The sequence below is a fragment of the Impatiens glandulifera genome, chromosome 7 (assembly GCF_907164915.1).
Source record: "Impatiens glandulifera chromosome 7, dImpGla2.1, whole genome shotgun sequence".
Lineage (NCBI taxonomy): Eukaryota > Viridiplantae > Streptophyta > Magnoliopsida > Ericales > Balsaminaceae > Impatiens > Impatiens glandulifera.
This window is the reverse complement of record NC_061868.1, coordinates 21,836,469-21,856,051: the sequence shown is the minus strand read 5'-3', so window position 1 is coordinate 21,856,051 and position 19,583 is coordinate 21,836,469. Positions and strand designations below refer to the sequence as shown.

At 33.1% G+C, this 19,583-nt stretch overlaps 1 protein-coding gene across 3 annotated transcripts; it reads right to left on the bottom strand.

Moving 5' to 3' along the window:
* Window positions 1–14,294: 14,294 nt before the first annotated feature.
* On the bottom strand, window positions 14,295–18,959 carry LOC124910565 (transcription factor NAI1-like). Of its 3 annotated transcripts, none has more exons than XM_047451232.1 (5): window positions 18,855–18,959; window positions 18,243–18,767; window positions 15,615–15,753; window positions 15,352–15,524; window positions 14,295–14,473 (listed from the first exon to the last, which is right to left on the bottom strand). In XM_047451232.1, exons 1-5 carry the CDS (start codon window positions 18,888–18,890, stop codon window positions 14,402–14,404), a joined length of 945 nt encoding a protein of 314 aa, XP_047307188.1. In that variant the 5' UTR covers window positions 18,891–18,959; the 3' UTR covers window positions 14,295–14,401. The 3 variants fall into 3 exon arrangements, with proteins under 3 accessions (XP_047307188.1, XP_047307189.1, XP_047307187.1); XM_047451233.1 differs by having other exon boundaries at window positions 15,352–15,753; window positions 18,243–18,424; window positions 18,572–18,767; XM_047451231.1 differs by having other exon boundaries at window positions 15,352–15,753.
* Window positions 18,960–19,583: the final 624 nt, after the last annotated feature.

Sequence of the window (19,583 nt, the reverse complement as noted above, 5' to 3'; positions counted from 1 at the left end):
CAGATGCGTAGTCAGACGTGGAGTCTAAAAGATGCATAGTCAGACGTACAGTTTAACAGATGCGTAGTCAGACGTGAAGACTAACAGACGCATTGTAAGACGTGCAATTTAACAGACGCGTAGTTAGACGTGCAAACTAACAGACGCGTAGTTAGACGTGCAGTCTAACAGACGCGTAGTTAGACGTGCAGTCTCACAGACGCGTAGTTAGACGTGCAGTCTAACAGACGCGTAGTTAGACGTGCAGTCTAACAGAAGCGTAGTTAGACGTGCAGTCTAACAGACGGGTAGTCAGACGTGCCGTCTAACAGACGCGTAGTCAGACGTGCCGTCTAAAAGACACGTAGTCAGACATACAGTTTAACAAATGCGTAGTCAGACGTGCAGTCTAACAGACGCGTAGTTAGACGTGCAATCTAAAGAACGCGTAGTCAGACGTGCAGTCTAAAAGACGCGTAGTTAGACGTGCAGTCTAAAAGATGCTTAGTCAGACCTGCAGTTTAACAAATAAGTAGTCAGACGTTCAGTCTAAAAGACGCGTAGTTAGACGTGTAGTTTAACAGATGCGTAGTCAGACGTACAGTTTAACAGATGCGTAGTTAGACGTGCAGTCTAAAAGATGCGTAGTCAGACGTACAGTTTAACAGATGCGTAGTCAGACGTGCAGTCTAAAAGATGCGTAGTAAGACGTGCAGTTTAACAGACGCGTAGTTAGACGTGCAGACTAACAGATGTGTAGTTAGACGTGAAGTCTAACAGATGCGTAGTTAGACGTGAAGTCTAACAGACGCGTAGTTAGACGTGCAGTCTAACAGACGCGTAGTTAGACGTGCAGTCTAACAGACACGTAGTTAGACGTGTAGTCTAACAGACGCGTAGTTAGACGTGCAGTCTAACAGACGCGTAGTTAGACGTGCAGTCTAACAGACGCGTAGTTAGACGTGCAGTCTAACAGACGCGTAGTTAGACGTGCAGTCTAAAAGACGCGTAGTTAGACGTGCAGTCTAACAGACGCGTAGTCAGACGTGCAGTCTAAAAGACGCGTAGCCAGATGTGCAGTCTAAAAGACGCGTAGTCAGACGTGCAGTCTAAAAGATGCATAGTCAGACCTGCAGTTTAACAAATAAGTAGTCAGACATGCAGTCTAAAAGACGCGTAGTTAGACGTGTAGTTTAACATATGCGTAGTCAGACGTACAGTTTATCAAATGCGTAGTCAGACGTGCAGTCTAAAAGAAGCGTAGTCAGACGTACAGTTTAACAGATGCGTAGTCAGACGTGCAATCTAAAAGATGCGTAGTATGACATGCAGTTTAACAGACGCGTAGTTAGACGTGCAGACTAACAGATGTGTAGTTAGACGTGAAGTCTAACAGATGCGTAGTTAGACGTGAAGTCTAACAGACGCGTAGTTAGACGTGCAGTCTAACAGACGTGTAGTTAGACGTGTAGTCTAACAGACGCGTAGTTAGACGTGCAGTCTAACAGACGCGTAGTTAGACGTGTAGTCTAACAGACGCATAGTTAGACGTGCAGTCTAACAGACGCGTAGTTAGACGTGTAGTCTAAAAGACGCGTAGTTAGACATGCAGTCTATTAGATGCGTAGTTAGACGTGCAGTTTAACAAATAAGTAGTCAGACGTGCAGTTTAATAAATAAGTAGTCAGACGTGCAGTCTAAAAGACGCGTATTTAGACGTGCAGTCTAAAAGATGCGTAGTCAGATGTACTGTTTAAAAGATGCGTAGTCAGACGTACAGTTTAACAGATGCGAAGTCAGACGTGCAGACTAACAGACGCATAGTAAGACGTGTAATTTAATAGACGCGTAGTTAGACGTGCAGACTAACAGATGCGTAGTTAGACGTGCAATCTAACAGACGCGTAGTTAGACGTGCAGTCTAACAGACGCGTAGTTAGACGTGAAGTCTAACAGACGCGTAGTTAGACGTGTAGTCTAACAGACGCGTAGTTAGACGTGCAGTCTAACAGACGCGTAGTTAGACGTGCAGTCTAACAGACGCGTAGTCAGACGTGCAGTCTAAAAGAGACGTAGTCAGACGTGCAGTTTAACAAATAAGTAGTCAGACGTGCAGTCTAAAAGACGCATAGTTAGACATGTAGTTTAACAGATGCGTAGTCAGACGTGCAGTCTAAAAGATGCGTAGTCAGACGTACAGTTTAACAGATGCGTAGTCAGACTTGCAGACTAACAAACGCATAGTAAGACGTGCAATTTAACAGACGCGTAGTTAGACGTGCAGACTAACAGATGCGTAGTTAGACGTGCAGTCTAACAGACGCGTAGTTAAACGTGAAGTCTAACAGACGCGTAGTTAGACGTGCAGTCTAACAGACGCGTAGTTAGACGTGCAGTCTAACAGACGCGTAGTCAGACGTGCAGTCTAAAAGATGCGTAGTCAGACGTGTAGTTTAACAAATAAGTAGTCAGATGTGCAGTCTAAAAGACGCGTAGTTAGACGTGTAGTTTAATAGATGCGTAGTCAGACGTACAGTTTAACAAATGCGTAGTCAGACGTGCAGTCTAAAAGATGCGTAAGCAGACGTACAGTTTAACAGATGCGTAGTCAGACGTGTAGTCTAAAAGATGCGTAGTCAGACGTGCAGTTTAACAGACGCGTAGTTAGACGTGCAGTCTAACAAACGCGAAGTTAGACGTGAAGTCTAACAGACGCGTAGTTAGACGTGCAGTCTAACAGACGCGTAGTTAGACGTGCAGTCTAAAAGACACGTAGTTAGACGTGCAGTCTAACAGACGCGTAGTTAGACGTGCAGTCTAACAGACGCGTAGTTAGACGTGCAGTCTAACAGACGCGTAGTCAGACGTGCAGTTTAACAAATAAGTAGTCAGACATGCAGTCTAAAAGACGCGTAGTTAGACGTGTAGTTTAACAGATGCGTAGTCACACGTACAGTTTAACAGATGCGTAGTCAGACGTGCAGTCTAAAAGAAGCGTAATCATACGTACAGTTTAACAGATGCGTAGTCAAACGTGCAGTATAAAAGATGCGTAGTAAGACGTGCAGTTTAACAGACGCGTAGTTAGACGTGCAGACTAACAGACGCGTAGTTAGACGTGCAGTCTAACAGACGCGTAGTTAGACGTGCAGTCTAACAGACGCGTAGTTAGACGTGAAGTCTAACAGACGCGTAGTTAGACGTGCAGTCTAACAGACGCGTAGTTAGACGTGCAGTCTAACAGACGCGTAGTCAGACGTGCAGTCTAACAGACGCGTAGTCAGACGTGCAGTCTAAAAGACGCGTAGTCAGATGTGTAGTCTAAAAGACGTGTAGTCAGACGTGCAGTCTAAAAGATGTGTAGTCAGACGTGCAGTTTAACAAATAAGTAGTCAGACGTTCAGTCTAAAAGACGCGTAGTTAGACGTGTAGTTTAACAGATGCGTAGTCAAACGTACAGTTTAACAGATGCGTAGTCAGACGTGCAGTCTAAAAGATGCGTAGTCAGACGTACAGTTTAATTGATGCGTAGTCAGACGTGCAATCTAAAAGATGCGTAGTAAGACGTGCAGTTTAACAGACGCGTAGTTAGACGTGCAGACTAACAAATGTGTAGTTAGACGAGCAGTTTAACAGACGCGTAGTTAGACGTGAAGTCTAACAGACACGTAGTTAGACGTGCAGTCTAACAGACGCGTAGTTAGACGTGCAGTCTAACAGACGCGTAGTTAGACGTACAGTCTAACAGACGCGTAGTCAGACGTGCAGTCTAAAAGATGCGTAGTCAGACGTGTAGTTTAACAAATAAGTAGTCAGATGTGCAGTCTAAAAGACGCGTAGTTAGACGTGTAGTTTAATAGATGCGTAGTCAGACGTACAGTTTAACAAATGCGTAGTCAGACGTGCAGTCTAAAAGATGCGTAAGCAGACGTACAGTTTAACAGATGCGTAGTCAGACGTGTAGTCTAAAAGATGCGTAGTAAGACGTGTAGTTTAACAGACGCGTAGTTAGACGTGCAGTCTAACAGACACGTAGTTAGACGTGAAGTCTAACAGACGCGTAGTTAGACGTGCAGTCTAACAGACGCGTAGTTAGACGTGCAGTCTAAAAGACACGTAGTTAGACGTGCAGTCTAACAGACGCGTAGTTAGACGTGCAGTCTAACAGACGCGTAGTCAGACGTGCAGTCTAAAAGACGCGTAGTCAGACGTGCAGTCTAAAAGACGCGTAGTCAGACGTGCAGTCTAAAGGACGCGTAGTCAGACGTGCAGTCTAAAAGACGCGTAGTCAGACGTGCAGTCTAAAAGATGCGTAGTCAGACGTGCAGTTTAACAAATAAGTAGTCAGACGTTCAGTCTAAAAGACGCGTAGTTAGACGTGTAGTTTAACAGATGCGTAGTCAAACGTACAGTTTAACAGATGCGTAGTCAGACGTGCAGTCTAAAAGATGCGTAGTCAGACGTACAGTTTAACAGATGCGTAGTTAGACGTGCAATCTAAAAGATGCGTAGTAAGACGTGCAGTTTAACAGACGCGTAGTTAGACGTGCAGACTAACAGACGCGTAGTTAGACGTGCAGTCTAACAGACGCGTAGTTAGACGTGCAGTCTAACAGATGCGTAGTTAGACGTGAAGTCTAACAGACGCGTAGTTAGACGTGCAGTCTAACAGACGCGTAGTTAGACGTGCAGTCTAACAGACGCGTAGTCAGACGTGCAGTCTAACAGACGCGTAGTCAGACGTGCAGTCTAAAGGACGCGTAGTTAGACGTGCAGTCTAATAGACGCGTAGTCAGACGTGTAGTTTAAAAAATGTGTAGTCAGACGTGCAGTTTAACAAATAAGTAGTCAGACGTTCAGTCTAAAAGACGCGTAGTTAGACGTGTAGTTTAACAGATGCGTAGTTAGAAATACAGTTTAACAGATGCGTAGTCAGACGTGCAGTCTAAAAGATGCGTAGTCAGACGTACAGTTTAATTGATGCGTAGTTAGACGTGCAATCTAAAAGATGCGTAGTAAGACGTGCAGTTTAACAGACGCGTAGTTAGACGTGCAGACTAACAAATGTGTAGTTAGACGAGCAGTTTAACAGACGCGTAGTTAGACGTGAAGTCTAACAGACACGTAGTTAGACGTGCAGTCTAACAGACGCGTAGTTAGACGTGCAGTCTAACAGACGCGTAGTTAGACGTACAGTCTAACAGACGCGTAGTTAGACGTGTAGTCTAACAGACGCGTAGTTAGACGTGCATGCAGTCTAACAGACGCGTAGTCAGACGTGCAGTCTAAAAGATGCGTAGTCAGATGTGTAGTTTAACAAATAAGTAGTTAGACGTGCAGTTTAAACGACGCGTAGTTAGACGTGTAGTTTAATAGATGCGTAGTCAGACGTACAGTTTAACAGATGCGTAGTCAGACGTGTAGTCTAAAAGATGCGTTGTCAGACGTACAGTTTAACATACGTGTAGTTAGACGTGCAGACTAACAGATGCGTAGTTAGACGTGCAGTCTAACAGACACGTAGTTAGACGTGTAGTCTAAAGAACGCGTAGTAAGATGTGAAGTCTAACAGACGCTTAGTTAGACGTGCAGTCTTACGGATGCGTAGTTAGACGTGCAGTCTAACAGACGCGTAGTTAGACGTGCAGTCTAACAGATGCGTAGCCAGAAGAGCAGTCAAATAGATGCGTAGTTAGACGTGCAGTCTAACAGATGCGTAGTTACACGTGCAGTCTAGAATTTGCGTAGTTAGACGTGCAATTTAACAGATGCGTAGTTAGACGTGCAGTCTAACAGATGCGTAGTCAGACGTGCAGTCTAAAAGATGCGTGGTCAGACGTGCAGTTTAACAGATGCGTAGTCAGACGTGCAGTCTAACAGACGCGTAGTTAGACGTGCAGTCTAACAGACGCGTAGTTAGACGTGCAGTCTAACAGACGCGTAGTTAGACGTGCAGTCTAACAAACGCGTAGTTAGACGTGCAGTCTAACAGACGCGTAGTTAGACGTGCAGTCTAACAGACGCGTAGTTAGACGCGTAGTTAGACGTGCAGTCTAATAGACGCGTAGTTAGACGTGTGGTCTAAAAGACGCGTAGTTAGACATGCAGTCTAACAGACGCGTAGTCAGACGTGCAGTCTAAAAGATGCGTAGTCAGACGTGCAGTTTAACAAATAAGAAGTTAGACGTGTAGACTAACAGAACAGCAGGTTCTGAGCACAAGGATCGTGGTCGTACCGAACTGGTAGTGCGCCGAATATTCCATCAGGGATGTACCTGCAAAACGGGTAATGTGAGGAAAATTCTCTTACGTACCATTCCTTGATTGGATACATATAGCTGTTGTACTAATCTTCACATGAGAGTGGAGCAGAAGTAGGGTACAGCTATACCATGTGGGTAGGAGAAATGCTAGATTCAAGCGTACTGCTTGAACAGAGCATTAGACGGATCAGTCTAATGAAATAAGTCAACTCCTTCTAATAAAAAACGTCTATTAGACCGCCTGGTCTAATATAATTAGACTCGCGTCTAATATCAATAACCATTAGACGAGTACGTCTAACTCCACTAAGTTAGACTACCACGTCTAATTCCGGTTCTACTTCAGACTAATCTGAAAGAGTTAGACTCACGTCTAACTTTCAATTAATTAGACAACCCGTCTAATTATTACGTAACCATTAGACTGGTACGTCTAACTCCACTGAGTTAGACTACCACGTCTAATTCCGGTTCTACCTCAGACTAATCTGAAGGAGTTAGACTCACGTCTAACTTTCAATTAATTAGACAACCCATCTAATTATAATAACCATTAGACCGGTACGTCTAATTCCACTGAGTTTGACTACCACGTCTAATTCCGTGTATTCATTAGACTACCCGTCTAATTCTTTACATCTATTAGACTTACACGTCTAACTCCGATGAGTTAGACTGTACGTCTAATTCTATTAGACTTACGTCTAATTCCGTATATTCATTACACTACCCGTCTAATTCTTTACACGTCTAACTCCGATGAGTTAGACTGTACGTCTAATTCTATTAGACTTGCGTCTAATTCCGTGTATTCATTAGACTGCCCATCTAATTCTTTACACGTCTATTAGACTTACACGTCTAACTCCGATGAGTTAGACTGTACGTCTAATTCCGTGTATTCATTAGACTACCCGTCTAATTCTTTACACGTCTATTAGACTTACACGTCTAACTCCAATGAGTTAGACTGTACGTCTAATTCTATTAGACTTACGTCTAATTCCGTGTATTCATTAGACTACCCGTGTAATTCTTTACACGTCTATTAGACTTACACGTCTAACTCCGTTGAGTTAGGCTGAGCGTCTAATTTCAGTTAGACTTGCGTCTAACTTAATGCGAATGGAGATCAAAATCGGTCTAATACCCTCATTAGATCCAAATTTGAAGACATGTTGTCTTAATACACCTATATCAAAACTCATAAATTATTTCATCATCAAAATATTAGTGGGTAAATTATTTCAACACTTAGTCAAAATAATTTGACCCAACAAACTTCTTGACGACGGAGATCTCCTCCACCTTCTCTCCCAACGAGCGGATACCAGACACGATGGATGTCAATTTCATGGTGAAATCATCCACCGATTCTCCATTCTTCATACGAATCGCCTCAAATTGTGTCTTCAAGGTTTGCACTTTTGCTTCCTTGACTCTCTCCACTCCAACATGCATTGTCTTTAGCCTCTCCCGCGCCAGCTTAACGGAATCCTTCTCAGCCACCATGAGAAGGACGTCCTCAGGGAGTGCTTGATAGATGGCGGCGAGAGCCATTCTATCCATTCGTTCGTCGACATCTTCGAGCATCACGACTTCCCACACTCCTTGTGCTTGTAAGTTTACCCGCATCTTCAATGCCCAAACCGAGTAGTTACTCTTCGTGAGTAACGGATAGGAGAGCGTCACGTTCCCTTCTCTTCCAATCTTCATTGTCGCCGCATCTCTGGTTGATCTTGTCAACGACAAGTTCTTCAATCTAGCTCTGATACCAAATGTTGGCTTTGACTATTGGATCTTTCTAAGAACAGCTATGAAGATATGAAACTCCGGAAAATATATATTTTCTAAAAAGAAAAAGTCTTGAAAATCTTAAGTGTTGTATATTCAACCTTTACAAACAATCCTTATATATGAGTAATTAGCCTAGAACCCTAAATTGCTTATGCATACAGGCCTAAGCCCATTAATAATTAAATAAACCCTAATGGTATAAAAGACAATATAAGAATATAATATATTATATTATATAATATAATAATATATCAATATAATATATTATTATATTATATACACTAGCAACAATAAAGACCTACAACTTTCAATTTTCTGACAATCAATGTTTAAACTCACAATAGTGCTACTACTATGTAGATATAATGAACTGATTTATCACGCGCTTGGCAATGTAGTTTGTATGTCGCCACTTGTGGGTAGATTTTTCGAAAGTATGCCCCCTCATATATATCTTTCTATACACATATTGGTTGTAATCTAGTTTCAATGAATTTTTTGCATGTTTTATCGAAGTTGCCGACGGATTATTATATTAGTATCATGTTTGTTTGCACACAATATATTGTTGATTTTGAGATTTCCATTATAGATATGTACATCTTTATATAGAACTTAGTATCATGGAAATAGTCTATTTTTTTCAAGAAAAAAGACAGAAGAAGAAGCTCTAAGTTTTATTTACATCTAAAAAGATTAAAAGCATGTAGTAATTTGTTTCAAGTTATGTGTATGCAGTTATGTGTGTATGCAGCTATTTTCTTTTCCTTGACAGTGAATTTTTTAAAAACACTTTCTTGTTACTCTCATAATATCTTAATAACATTTTTTATAGTAAGGAAAGTAGAAGAGGTAGTCTTTGAATTTAGTATATGTGGTCAACATAGATGTTTATGTATATGACTAACATTTGTATTTTGAACAAGCAGCAGCTATTAGTTGTATGAAGTTGTTCTTGTAGAATAATGAGATGTTTAAACATTGATCTTAAATTGAAAATTTGTTTAGTTACAGCGTTTTAGAATTATTCCACATATACTGCTGGACAAATGTTTAAAATTTGAATAGCATCATATTACGAATGATGATGTATATAAAAGAAATCAACTTAGGGCTCCACATGTTGCTACTTCAGTTTTACAAAGAATGCATATGGAGAAGGTACATCATGATTATCTTAGTAATTACAAATAATGTTCAAATTAGTTTTCACCAAGATATAGCACACAATTCAGATTTGAAACCATCGAATATTTAGTTTCCTATAGTTGATCAATCTAAAAATTGCTAGGTTGGTTTGAGTTGAGTTTATTTGAGATAATGTGATCGTGGTTCAGTTTGAATAGTATTTAATAAATAAATTAAGACAAATATTTTGTGTTTAATGTGAAAAAATGTTGTCGCTATTTCAGGGTAACATGGAGTGGCGGCGTCTATCATAAGTAGAGAATTTACAACCAACCGAATTTTACATTATGAAGTATGTTTATGTTAAATCATTATTCTATTTTCAGTTATTTTTTTTTTGAAACAGTTAATATCATTTCATTAAAAATCTTAAAAGTGAGAGGATCAAGAATCATAACTAGACAGACCCTATCTATGTTTAAAAGATAACAATAAACAGACCCTAAAGTATTTGATTACCCTAAAGTATCTGATTAGTAACATTCATACAACCATACAACAAAGATTACAATCAATAGCAGCTCCTAATTATCTCAATTAGGGTGTTTATTTCTATATAAGCCTACTACGTCATGTGGCATTTCCCTTTCCCTTCCCATATCTTCCTCTTGCGATGAAAGGAGATTGAATTGAAAAAGATGATGAAGTTTGCTTATTCTCATTGTGTAATCTTTCTTTGAACGAACTCGTGTTAATCTGATAGAAAATATTCTTTTTTAGGATTTCAGAATTCTTATCTTTGTTTTTCTCAACTTGAGTTTCAGGATTTTTGTTTTTGCTTCCTTTAGCTTCAGCTACGTTATCCTCTACAACAACCGTTATAACCTCTACTTCAGCTTGATTATTCTGAGTATTTTCCTCTCTGGTTTCCTCTATTACAGCTTGATTTGTTTGAAAATCAACTTCTCATCTTCTTCATTCCTTGTTTCATCGCTACTTTTATTTTCTTCTTCAACAGAAACCCCTTAACATTTTCCCTTCAATTTCATTATTTTCTTTCTTTTTAGAATCCTCATTGGTTCTGCTTCTTTCTCTTCCTCCACATTTTTCTCTTTACTTTTAGACTCTAATATTTATTTTTCCTAAATTTTTTGATTCTTGGCCTTTTAGTATCTTTTAATCTTTTTACATAGCTTGAGAACATTTCGTATTAACATATTGGAAAGTATTAATGTAGAATGCACACATGTTTGGTCTCCACTCATAAGTGATTTCCATGACAATAGATTTTCCTTTCATGTCGACCACTGTCATATTATTCAGTAATGTGCTACAAGGATTCGCCTCTATGCTAATTCTAGCAAATGATAGATGTTCTCCTCCTTCTATTATTGGGTCAATGTATAATGGTTTTCCCAATAACCCTGCAAAATGACTAATGGTTTCTACTTTGTACATGTGAGCAGGGATATTCCAAAGTTTGAACTATATATTTGTTGTCTCCTTATATTTACTTAACATGTTCAAATTTTCGGATCATCTTTCCAACTTCATGCAGTTGGATCCAATATATGTATGCCCATTTTCTAAAATTTCATTCAACTTTGATCCCTTCTTGAATTGAAAAGGTAGAGATCATGGATATTTGTAGAGATCTTCTTCAGCCCATTTTCATTCCATTGTTTCATTCAAGCTTCTTTGGTGATTGGGAATGATATTTTGTTTTTCCCAATATAATTCCCTACCACCATATTTTCTCATTCCTTTATGCACGTTTCTTCTACTTCATTTGACAGTTTAAATTCAAAAGAATAATTAAGTACCTCCATTATTGTTTTAACACCCCCCCAAGAAGATTTTTCCTTTGTAGACATGATGTTCAGATTTTTTTTCCTGCATTTTTATTTTATACATCATTTACTTTCCAGGTAGAGTTATTCATGATAGTATAGGTCTTCGATTTAGTGGTCTTCATCAGCTCCCTCATTATAGGCACTAACCAATTTACTATATTTTCATATTATTTTTTCTTCGGCAAATTTTAGTCCTGAAGATAATGAATATTGAGTTGAATTGTTATATGCTGAATTTTCTCTTTATTAGTAATAATCTCTCCTTTTTTTGGAATGCATCAAGAGTTTGGTAATTTAGTTTTTTAGTCCAAACAGATTGACTCTTACATTGTAACCAACCTTCCAAATTCCTTCATTCTTTCCTTATTTTCTTGCATTATTTTCTTCAGAAACCTTCTTCCCCTGCTTTCCTACATTATTTTCTTCAGAATTACACAACATTTGTTTTTTCTTTGCTTTTATCCTGTTTTTCTCGAATAACTTCTTCAGCAATCATTTCGATTTTTTTCAGTAATCTCCTTGAGACCTTCCATAACAAACTCTTTGACTTCCTTGGCTTTATTATTTTTCTTTTTCTCCATTATTGAAGAGCAGAACACAATAATAAAGCAATGTAAATGCACAAATATGGCAATTCATAAACCCTAAAGATTTAGCGACGAAACTGCTTCGAAAGGCAACCTTTCGAGAACACCCAAGTTTAGAGAATTAACCGACGCTTGCGGCCAGAAAATAAGCATCTAGAAAAGATATCGACACAATTTTGATAGATTTATGGTTAGCGACACTTACTTCGTGAATCGTGTTGTTTATGTCGATCGTGTTTCAATTAACGAAAGATGTTTTTTTCTTTTTCGGTAATGCGATTGAATTTCTGATTTGTTATTGTTGCTGAGTAGAATGATGTGCACGTTCTTGGAGAAGAATTTCTAGAATTCGTCGCCAGAAAATTTGTCTAGAAAATCACCAGAAAATCTTTAGAGCTTTTCTCTCTCTAGAACTAAGTTTTAATTCTTTTAAAAAAATGTGACCACAATGAGGTTAAGCACATAGTCTGTAAACTCACTTAACCATTTAACTAGGTGCATAACTTGTCGTCTAACAAACTCGAACCCATGAACTCTCTAGGAGGTTAAGGATATACATCTCTTATTGTCGTTAAGCTTAAAGAGGGGATAAATTTTTTATATAGATTATGAGTTTGAATGTGTTCATATTTGTTATTGGTTTGTTTGATCTTTTTTAATCGATGATATTTAATATTTAGTTTGTTTGTATTCTTAATTGTTGATAGAGGACAGTTATTACTAATTAATTATGTCTAACTTGGGAGTCACTCGTCCTAAATATGAAGTCAAAACTCCAACACAATCAAGCATTGTTCTAAATGTCAAACATAAGTCGGATGCATCATGGGAATATGCAATTCTATTCGAGCAAATAGGCAATAGATCAAATCAATGCACATTTTGACATAAAACTATTGTTTGTGGAGGGATCTCTCGATTCAAACAACATTTAATGGGAATAAAAATAGATGTTGCGGATCTCTCAGTTCAAACAACATTTAATTTTCGAGAATGAAGTATAAAAAAAACTTATAGACATAAATTCCGAAAATTCCCATAAGTTGAATGAGAAGTCGGTAAACTAAAGAGTTTTGATAGTGAGGAAGTTACAATACAAATACCACCTTCAAAGAAAGGAATTGTTGATAATGTTTTTCAAAAGATTTTCAAGAACGCTGTTCGTGATCATTCTCAACCAAGTATTAAAATAGAATTATAAAATAAGAAAATATGACATGACACTGATTTGGCTTGGACAATATGATTTTATGATGCTTGAATTCCATTTAATGTCTTGAACTTGTCTTATTTTCATGTAGTGATTAACAAGAGTATTGTAACTGGTCATGAATATACACATCCATCATATCATTCTTCGCATGTTGAATTATTGAGAGATGCCAAAAAATTAGTAGAGTTGTATACGTTGTTTTTTCGTCTCGTCTTCTATGCTCTTGTTTTAAAAATATTTTCGTTTTCCATGTGGTGAAAGGATCTTTTCCATTTGAATGACCCGTCTTTAAAAGCGGTTTGTTCTATCCCAAGTTGATGGTCTCGTGCCTTACCTATTCGTTCGAGTACACCGTCCGCGGTGGGGACACAACAAAAATATTGAATGGTAGACTGATCTCGTGCACTGTTTTTAGAAAATACTTTTTCTACATTAATTATGTTATAAAATCCTTTAGTTTACCTCTCTTGAATATCATAAAAAAGTATAAAAGAAGACTATCCATGTAGGATGTTGTCCTATCTTAAAGACGAGGATCAAAAGTTTAGTTTTATAGCATAGACATTTCGATTGGCTTGTACAGGTTTTAGATTAATACATATCGAAACATAATAATCTAATTGACTTTAAGCGTTGTCACTTTAGTTTATTTTATAAATAAACAAAATAAAAATCGGAGTATTCTCGTATTACTTATACTAACCAAAATACTAAAATAATTATAATTTTTTATTTTATTATTGTATATTAAAAATTTTAAATTTTTTATCAAAAATAAATAAATATATATATATATATATATATATATATATATATTCTAAAATTTATTTCCAATAATAATTTTTTAAATAATTATATTATAATGCTAACCCAAATTTATACAAGCCTGAACAATCTATTTATATTAAACACTTAAGTGTAGTTTGTTTGATATTAAGATATTTGAGTTTTTAATTGTTTAAGTTATTATAATATTTTTATATTTAAAATTAAAATTTTATAAGAACGGGATGTAAGAATTAAATAATAAATTAAGAGATTATATAATTGGGCAACAAATAAGGTACGGTTTTTTTTTCAAAATGCTAGGTTTGATAAAAAAAAAATTAGTATTTATTTAAAAACATTATGTGTTTAAATATTCTATAATTAAATTTAATAACATTTTTTTTTGTTCAAACTAATATTTGTAAGTACCTCTACGTGAGAGTTTGTCGTTAAAAAAAAAATCAAAACACATCCTATCACGGTTGTTATTTCTATATTATGAATTCGAAATATTATTTAACAAATTGTGTTAAATTATTAAAATATTTTTATATTTAATTTATTAAAATTTATATCAATGTAGTTTAATTTTATGATGGAATAGTTGATTATATATATATATATATATATATATATATATATATATATAAGATTAAATTATAGCAAACCAAATAAAGGAACGAAGACAAAAGTTGTAGAGAAGTTATAAACAACATAACATAAAAACAAAGGTTTATTTTCACTCAAATCAAAATGCAAGAAAGAAAAACTCAATTTCAATCTTGTCTTATAAAACCGGTTCAATAGATACCATCATTTATGACTTATTAGATCATGCAACTTTGTTACAAGTTCCTTTGTAGTTAAGGAGAATTGTGCATCCATCTACAATTATAAAGATAATAAATAAATAACAATTAATTAAATAAAGAGAAAAGTGAGTTTTCTTTGAACTATATAACAAGTAGGAATTCAAATAAATATGCATATTTAATTTTGTTTCATATAGTATGTGAAGCTGATCAGCTTTCACTTTATTTGTTTTTATTGTTTTTTTTTTTTTTTTATGAAAAGTCATTTTCTAAGTAGTTGAGAAAACAACAGTATTAAATGGATTGAAAATCAAAACTTATAAAAATAAAGTAAGAGAACTAAAATAAAGATGTAACCATAACCTTTTATGTATGAAGTAAACAATATATATAAATGTATATGTCAAAATTTGTAATAATCTAATGATAATTTGGATCATTTACCAAATCTAAATCTAATTTTTAATCTTAAAAAATATTAAGATAATGATTAAGGAAACTTTTTTAAATTTTAACATTACTTTTAAAAAAAGTAATATATATAATGATAAAGATATTAATAATATATATGTTACATTTTTTTAATTAAAAAATTAACACAGTCTTGTATTTATGAACCAATGATATATATATATATATATATATATATATATATATATATATATATATATATATATATATATATATATATATATATATATATATATATTAAATAAGATTGATAATTTTTTAATAAAATCATTAGTGTTCATGGCATATATGTATCAATACAGACCAGTTTTATAAAGAATACATCACTTTCACGTGACTATTTTTGGTCAATTATTGTCCCCCAAAATACACAATTATTTTGTTTAAGAATTTATGATTTAATTTCTCATTGTGTATTATAATTACCCATCTTAATTAGAAATATGTGTTAATAATTAAAACATAATTAAATTAACATACCTCGACGATGATAGTGATGACAAGATAAGAATCTTCAAAGGGAAACCAATAACAGTTAGTGACCTTCAAATCGATCGACTCAATCTCGTTCAATAAGTTAGCAATAGCCAATTTCTTTCGACTTATGTTTAATCGAATCAGAATCTTACGCTCCTCGTATTTAACATCAACCTCTAGAACAACAGTTGAATTGGTTGTGGCTGGTGATATTGTCGATGAACATGATGACGAGATCTTTAGATCATTTGTTGTTTGAATCTTACCTTCCTTTGATTTTGCAGTCACATGTTCCGTATAAGATTTCTTCTTGATTTTGTTTACCTCATTTCTTAAAGAAGTCTCCCTCATTTTTAGTTGTTTCAAATTTTCAATTGCTGCTACTATTATTGATCCCTTGTCTGTCTGAAAATATAAAATGTATATTCTAATTAGCTGATAAATTAAATAATATGGTTTGATTTTAACTAGATGGTAAATTAAATATTTGAATTTGATAGGATTATGAATTATTTATTTATTTTTAAACAATCAATGTCTTTGAAAAATCTTATTTGATTATATAGTGGATTAATTTAATTTAGTATTTAAATTTTATATAAAATAAGATTAAATTGGTATTTTTAATTTATAGATTATTTGAAATTATTTCAATTAAATGTTTAAAATACTATTTTATAGGGACTTTTTAAATTTAAATAAATTTTTTTTTTAAATTGATGGAAAACTAAACACTGTCAGATGGAATTGAAATATGAGCTTTTAATCTATTAAACCACTCTAACTACCGGTAACCGGGCTACCTTGATGTGATTAAAAAATAAAATATAATTTAATATTTTAATTAATTATATAAGCGATTTAATTGAGAATTTGAGTATCATTATTTATATTAAATTCTTTTTTAAACAATGAAATAATGATCACTAGTTTAAGAAAACATAAAACATATAAAGACTTCTATATTATAAATATATAATGAATTTAAAAAAAAAAATAATAATGATTTTTTTAAATAACACGAAACCGACTAAGACTACCAAGAGTAATTATTTGCTAAAAATAAAAAGGCATTAGTCGTGGCAGTGGTTAATGGTTATCATATTCTCAAGTTTTTATTTCTCTTGCTTTTATTTCTTTTTAAAGATTTGAGATTTTATTTATTTATTTATTTATTTATTTATTTATTTATTTATTTATTTATATATATATATATAAATATAAAAAAAAAAAAAACCCACTAATTTCCACCCGTTTCAAACAGGAATCTTGTTTACACATTTGTATTTTCATTTTATATTAAATAGTTTTATACTTATATTAAGACAGCAATTCTTTACTACTAAATCCTTGATATTTTCACCCCCTCATATTTGCATCATTTATCAAATTAATATGTCATAACAGTTAATTTTAAAAGTTAATTTAAATATGTTTTTAATTTTATTTTCAACTTTTTAATTATTCTTAATTTTATTTATTAAACTTTGTTTTAGTTTAGTTTTGTATTTAATATTAAATTTTAAAATATAAATATGTATATATATATATATGTATATATTACTTATTTTTTTGTTAAATAATAATATTATAAATTATAATAATAAATATTTTTTAATTATTTAAAAGATATCAAAATGTCATTAATTAATTTTTAAATTTACTTGATATTATATTAATTTTTTGAATAATAATTTATTTATTTTTTATAATAAAAAATTAACATGTTAATATTTTAAAATAATTATTTAATAAATATTTAAAATAAAATTTATATATTTAACACCATAATTGTTTTTTATGTCTCCGTATTTATGTTTTATAACTATTAATTATTCTGTAAATATATTTATTTATAAAGAAATTATTAAAATATAATAAATATATTTAAATATCAAGGCAAAATAATTAATCTATTTAACATCATACTTTTTAAACTAATTAATCAAAGACATTATTAAATACTATAATAATAATTTTAAATAATTATTATTAATAATAAAGACAAAAATGATATAATATACTATCTAATTCAAAATAATTAATGATAAATTTGTTTTTGTTTATATAATTGGATATATTATTATTACCATTTGATATTTCTAAATGAGAAAAGGTACTCTGACAACTTTCTTTGTCAATATATATATATATATATTTTTTATTTTTTTTTTAGTTTATCAATTCTATTTTTATATATTGAAATCTTATATAAATATATATCAATAATATTTGACTAAATAAATACTAACAATTTTAAATAAAAAAAATAAATATATTTTGATATCATGTCATAATGTTTCAGTTATTTTCTAATAAACAATATATTCTATTTATTATATAGACACTCTCATATATGGTATGTATTCGACTGATGCAGTCTTTGATTGACCGAAATTAAACACAAATAACATGTAATATTATTTTCATAAATGCAGAATCTATTATTTACCAAAAATAATGATATATATATATATATATATATATATATATATATATATTTCTTTTAAAATGGATCTATGAATATTTAAAGTGATAAAAATAGTTAATAACGAATCATGATATTACAATATATATATATATATATATATATATATATATATATATATATTAATAAATTAAAAAAAAAAAAAATGATAGAAAATTTATGATTATTGAACATAGTTTAAAAGCTACAAACTGGAGGGCAAATAGAATGAAAAATCAGAATATTTATTTTGAAAGTAGAATTTTATCTCCGGTTAATGTTCTGAAAATTTACAATAACCCTATTTTTAAATAAGCTAATTTAATCATTATATTAATTTACTTTTATAAGAAACTGAGATTAATTTTTTTTTTTTTTTTTTTTTTTGCTAAGATCGAAGCAGATTGAAGGAGATAAGGTGAGATACCTTCTTAAGGCCAGGAACCATGGCGGCAAGTGCGATGAACAGCTGACCTAGCTTCTCCCTCCTCTTCCTCTCGTTCATGATATGATCCTTAATCTGCGATTTGCTTTTCGACATTGATCGACTCCTCTTATTACTCACATCCAAATTGCCGCCGACAGCGGTGTTATCGTCCGGTGTTTCCTCTTCGAGAAACATAGATATGAAATTGAAACTTGTAGGAGACGGCATTAACTCATAGTTACAGTTGAAGAAATCAGAAGAATAAACCGTCGTCGTCGATGAAGCGGCGGCAGTTGCTGACGCCGACGACGACGCGACGGATATTTTACCTTCGAATACCTGTGGTGCAATCTCCAGGTTATTTTCGTCATCTTCCATTATCGCATTCATGATTTGATCTGTGGATGCAGCGAACTCATCGTCTTTAAATGCGTTGTGATGATATTGATAAGGATGATTATCAGCTTCTCGCAAAGGATCGTCCATTCCGGAGAATATACAGTAATCATCTTCATCTTCCGATCTCTATAAACAACAGAGAATGCGAAACTATCTAAAGATATATAGAGATTGAACATTCGATTTAAGAAATTAAGAACAGGAAAAACTTACGATCTGAGATAAGAGCGCGGATGGTGAGAAATCCATGGCTGCTGCAGCTTCAGATTGAAGAAGGAAAAAAGTATTCCGTTTATGAAGATTACGATCTGATATATAAAAGTGATCAGAAAACATAATAGATAAAAACTCATATTTGCCCTCCACTTTGTTTAATATATACATAATAATTTTATTAAAATAAATTGTTTTTGAAATTTCATAGCTAAATTGGGTGAAATTTGTCGTGTACTGTAATTTTAACTTTTCCAGTCAACTTTTGCTTTTTACCAAAGAAATGACACATTTTGTACTGTTTCCATTTTTTATTATACTTTGTAATGAGTGTTTGAAAAAAAGATTAATAAAAAAAAAATTAAATTTAAGTTGATGATTTAAATTATCACAGGTTTATTGATTTTTTTTTTAAATGTGGAAAGGGTTTATTTGAATTATTTGAGTAAGATATTATAACTATATTTAATAATTTTAAAAATTATGTTGTACGGTTCAATATTTGTTTAAGCCTTGTTTGGTTTGACTTATTAGGCGATTTTTTTTTTTATTCTAGTATTGATTTAGATGGAATAATCTTATGATATATATATATACTATATATTAACAAATTTAATAATATTTACTTTTTTAATTTCAAATATTTTTTCAACATACCAATGTTTTTACACTATTTTTTTTATTTTTTTTTACCAAATTTTATAACTCAGGTATAAAGCTATTCACATT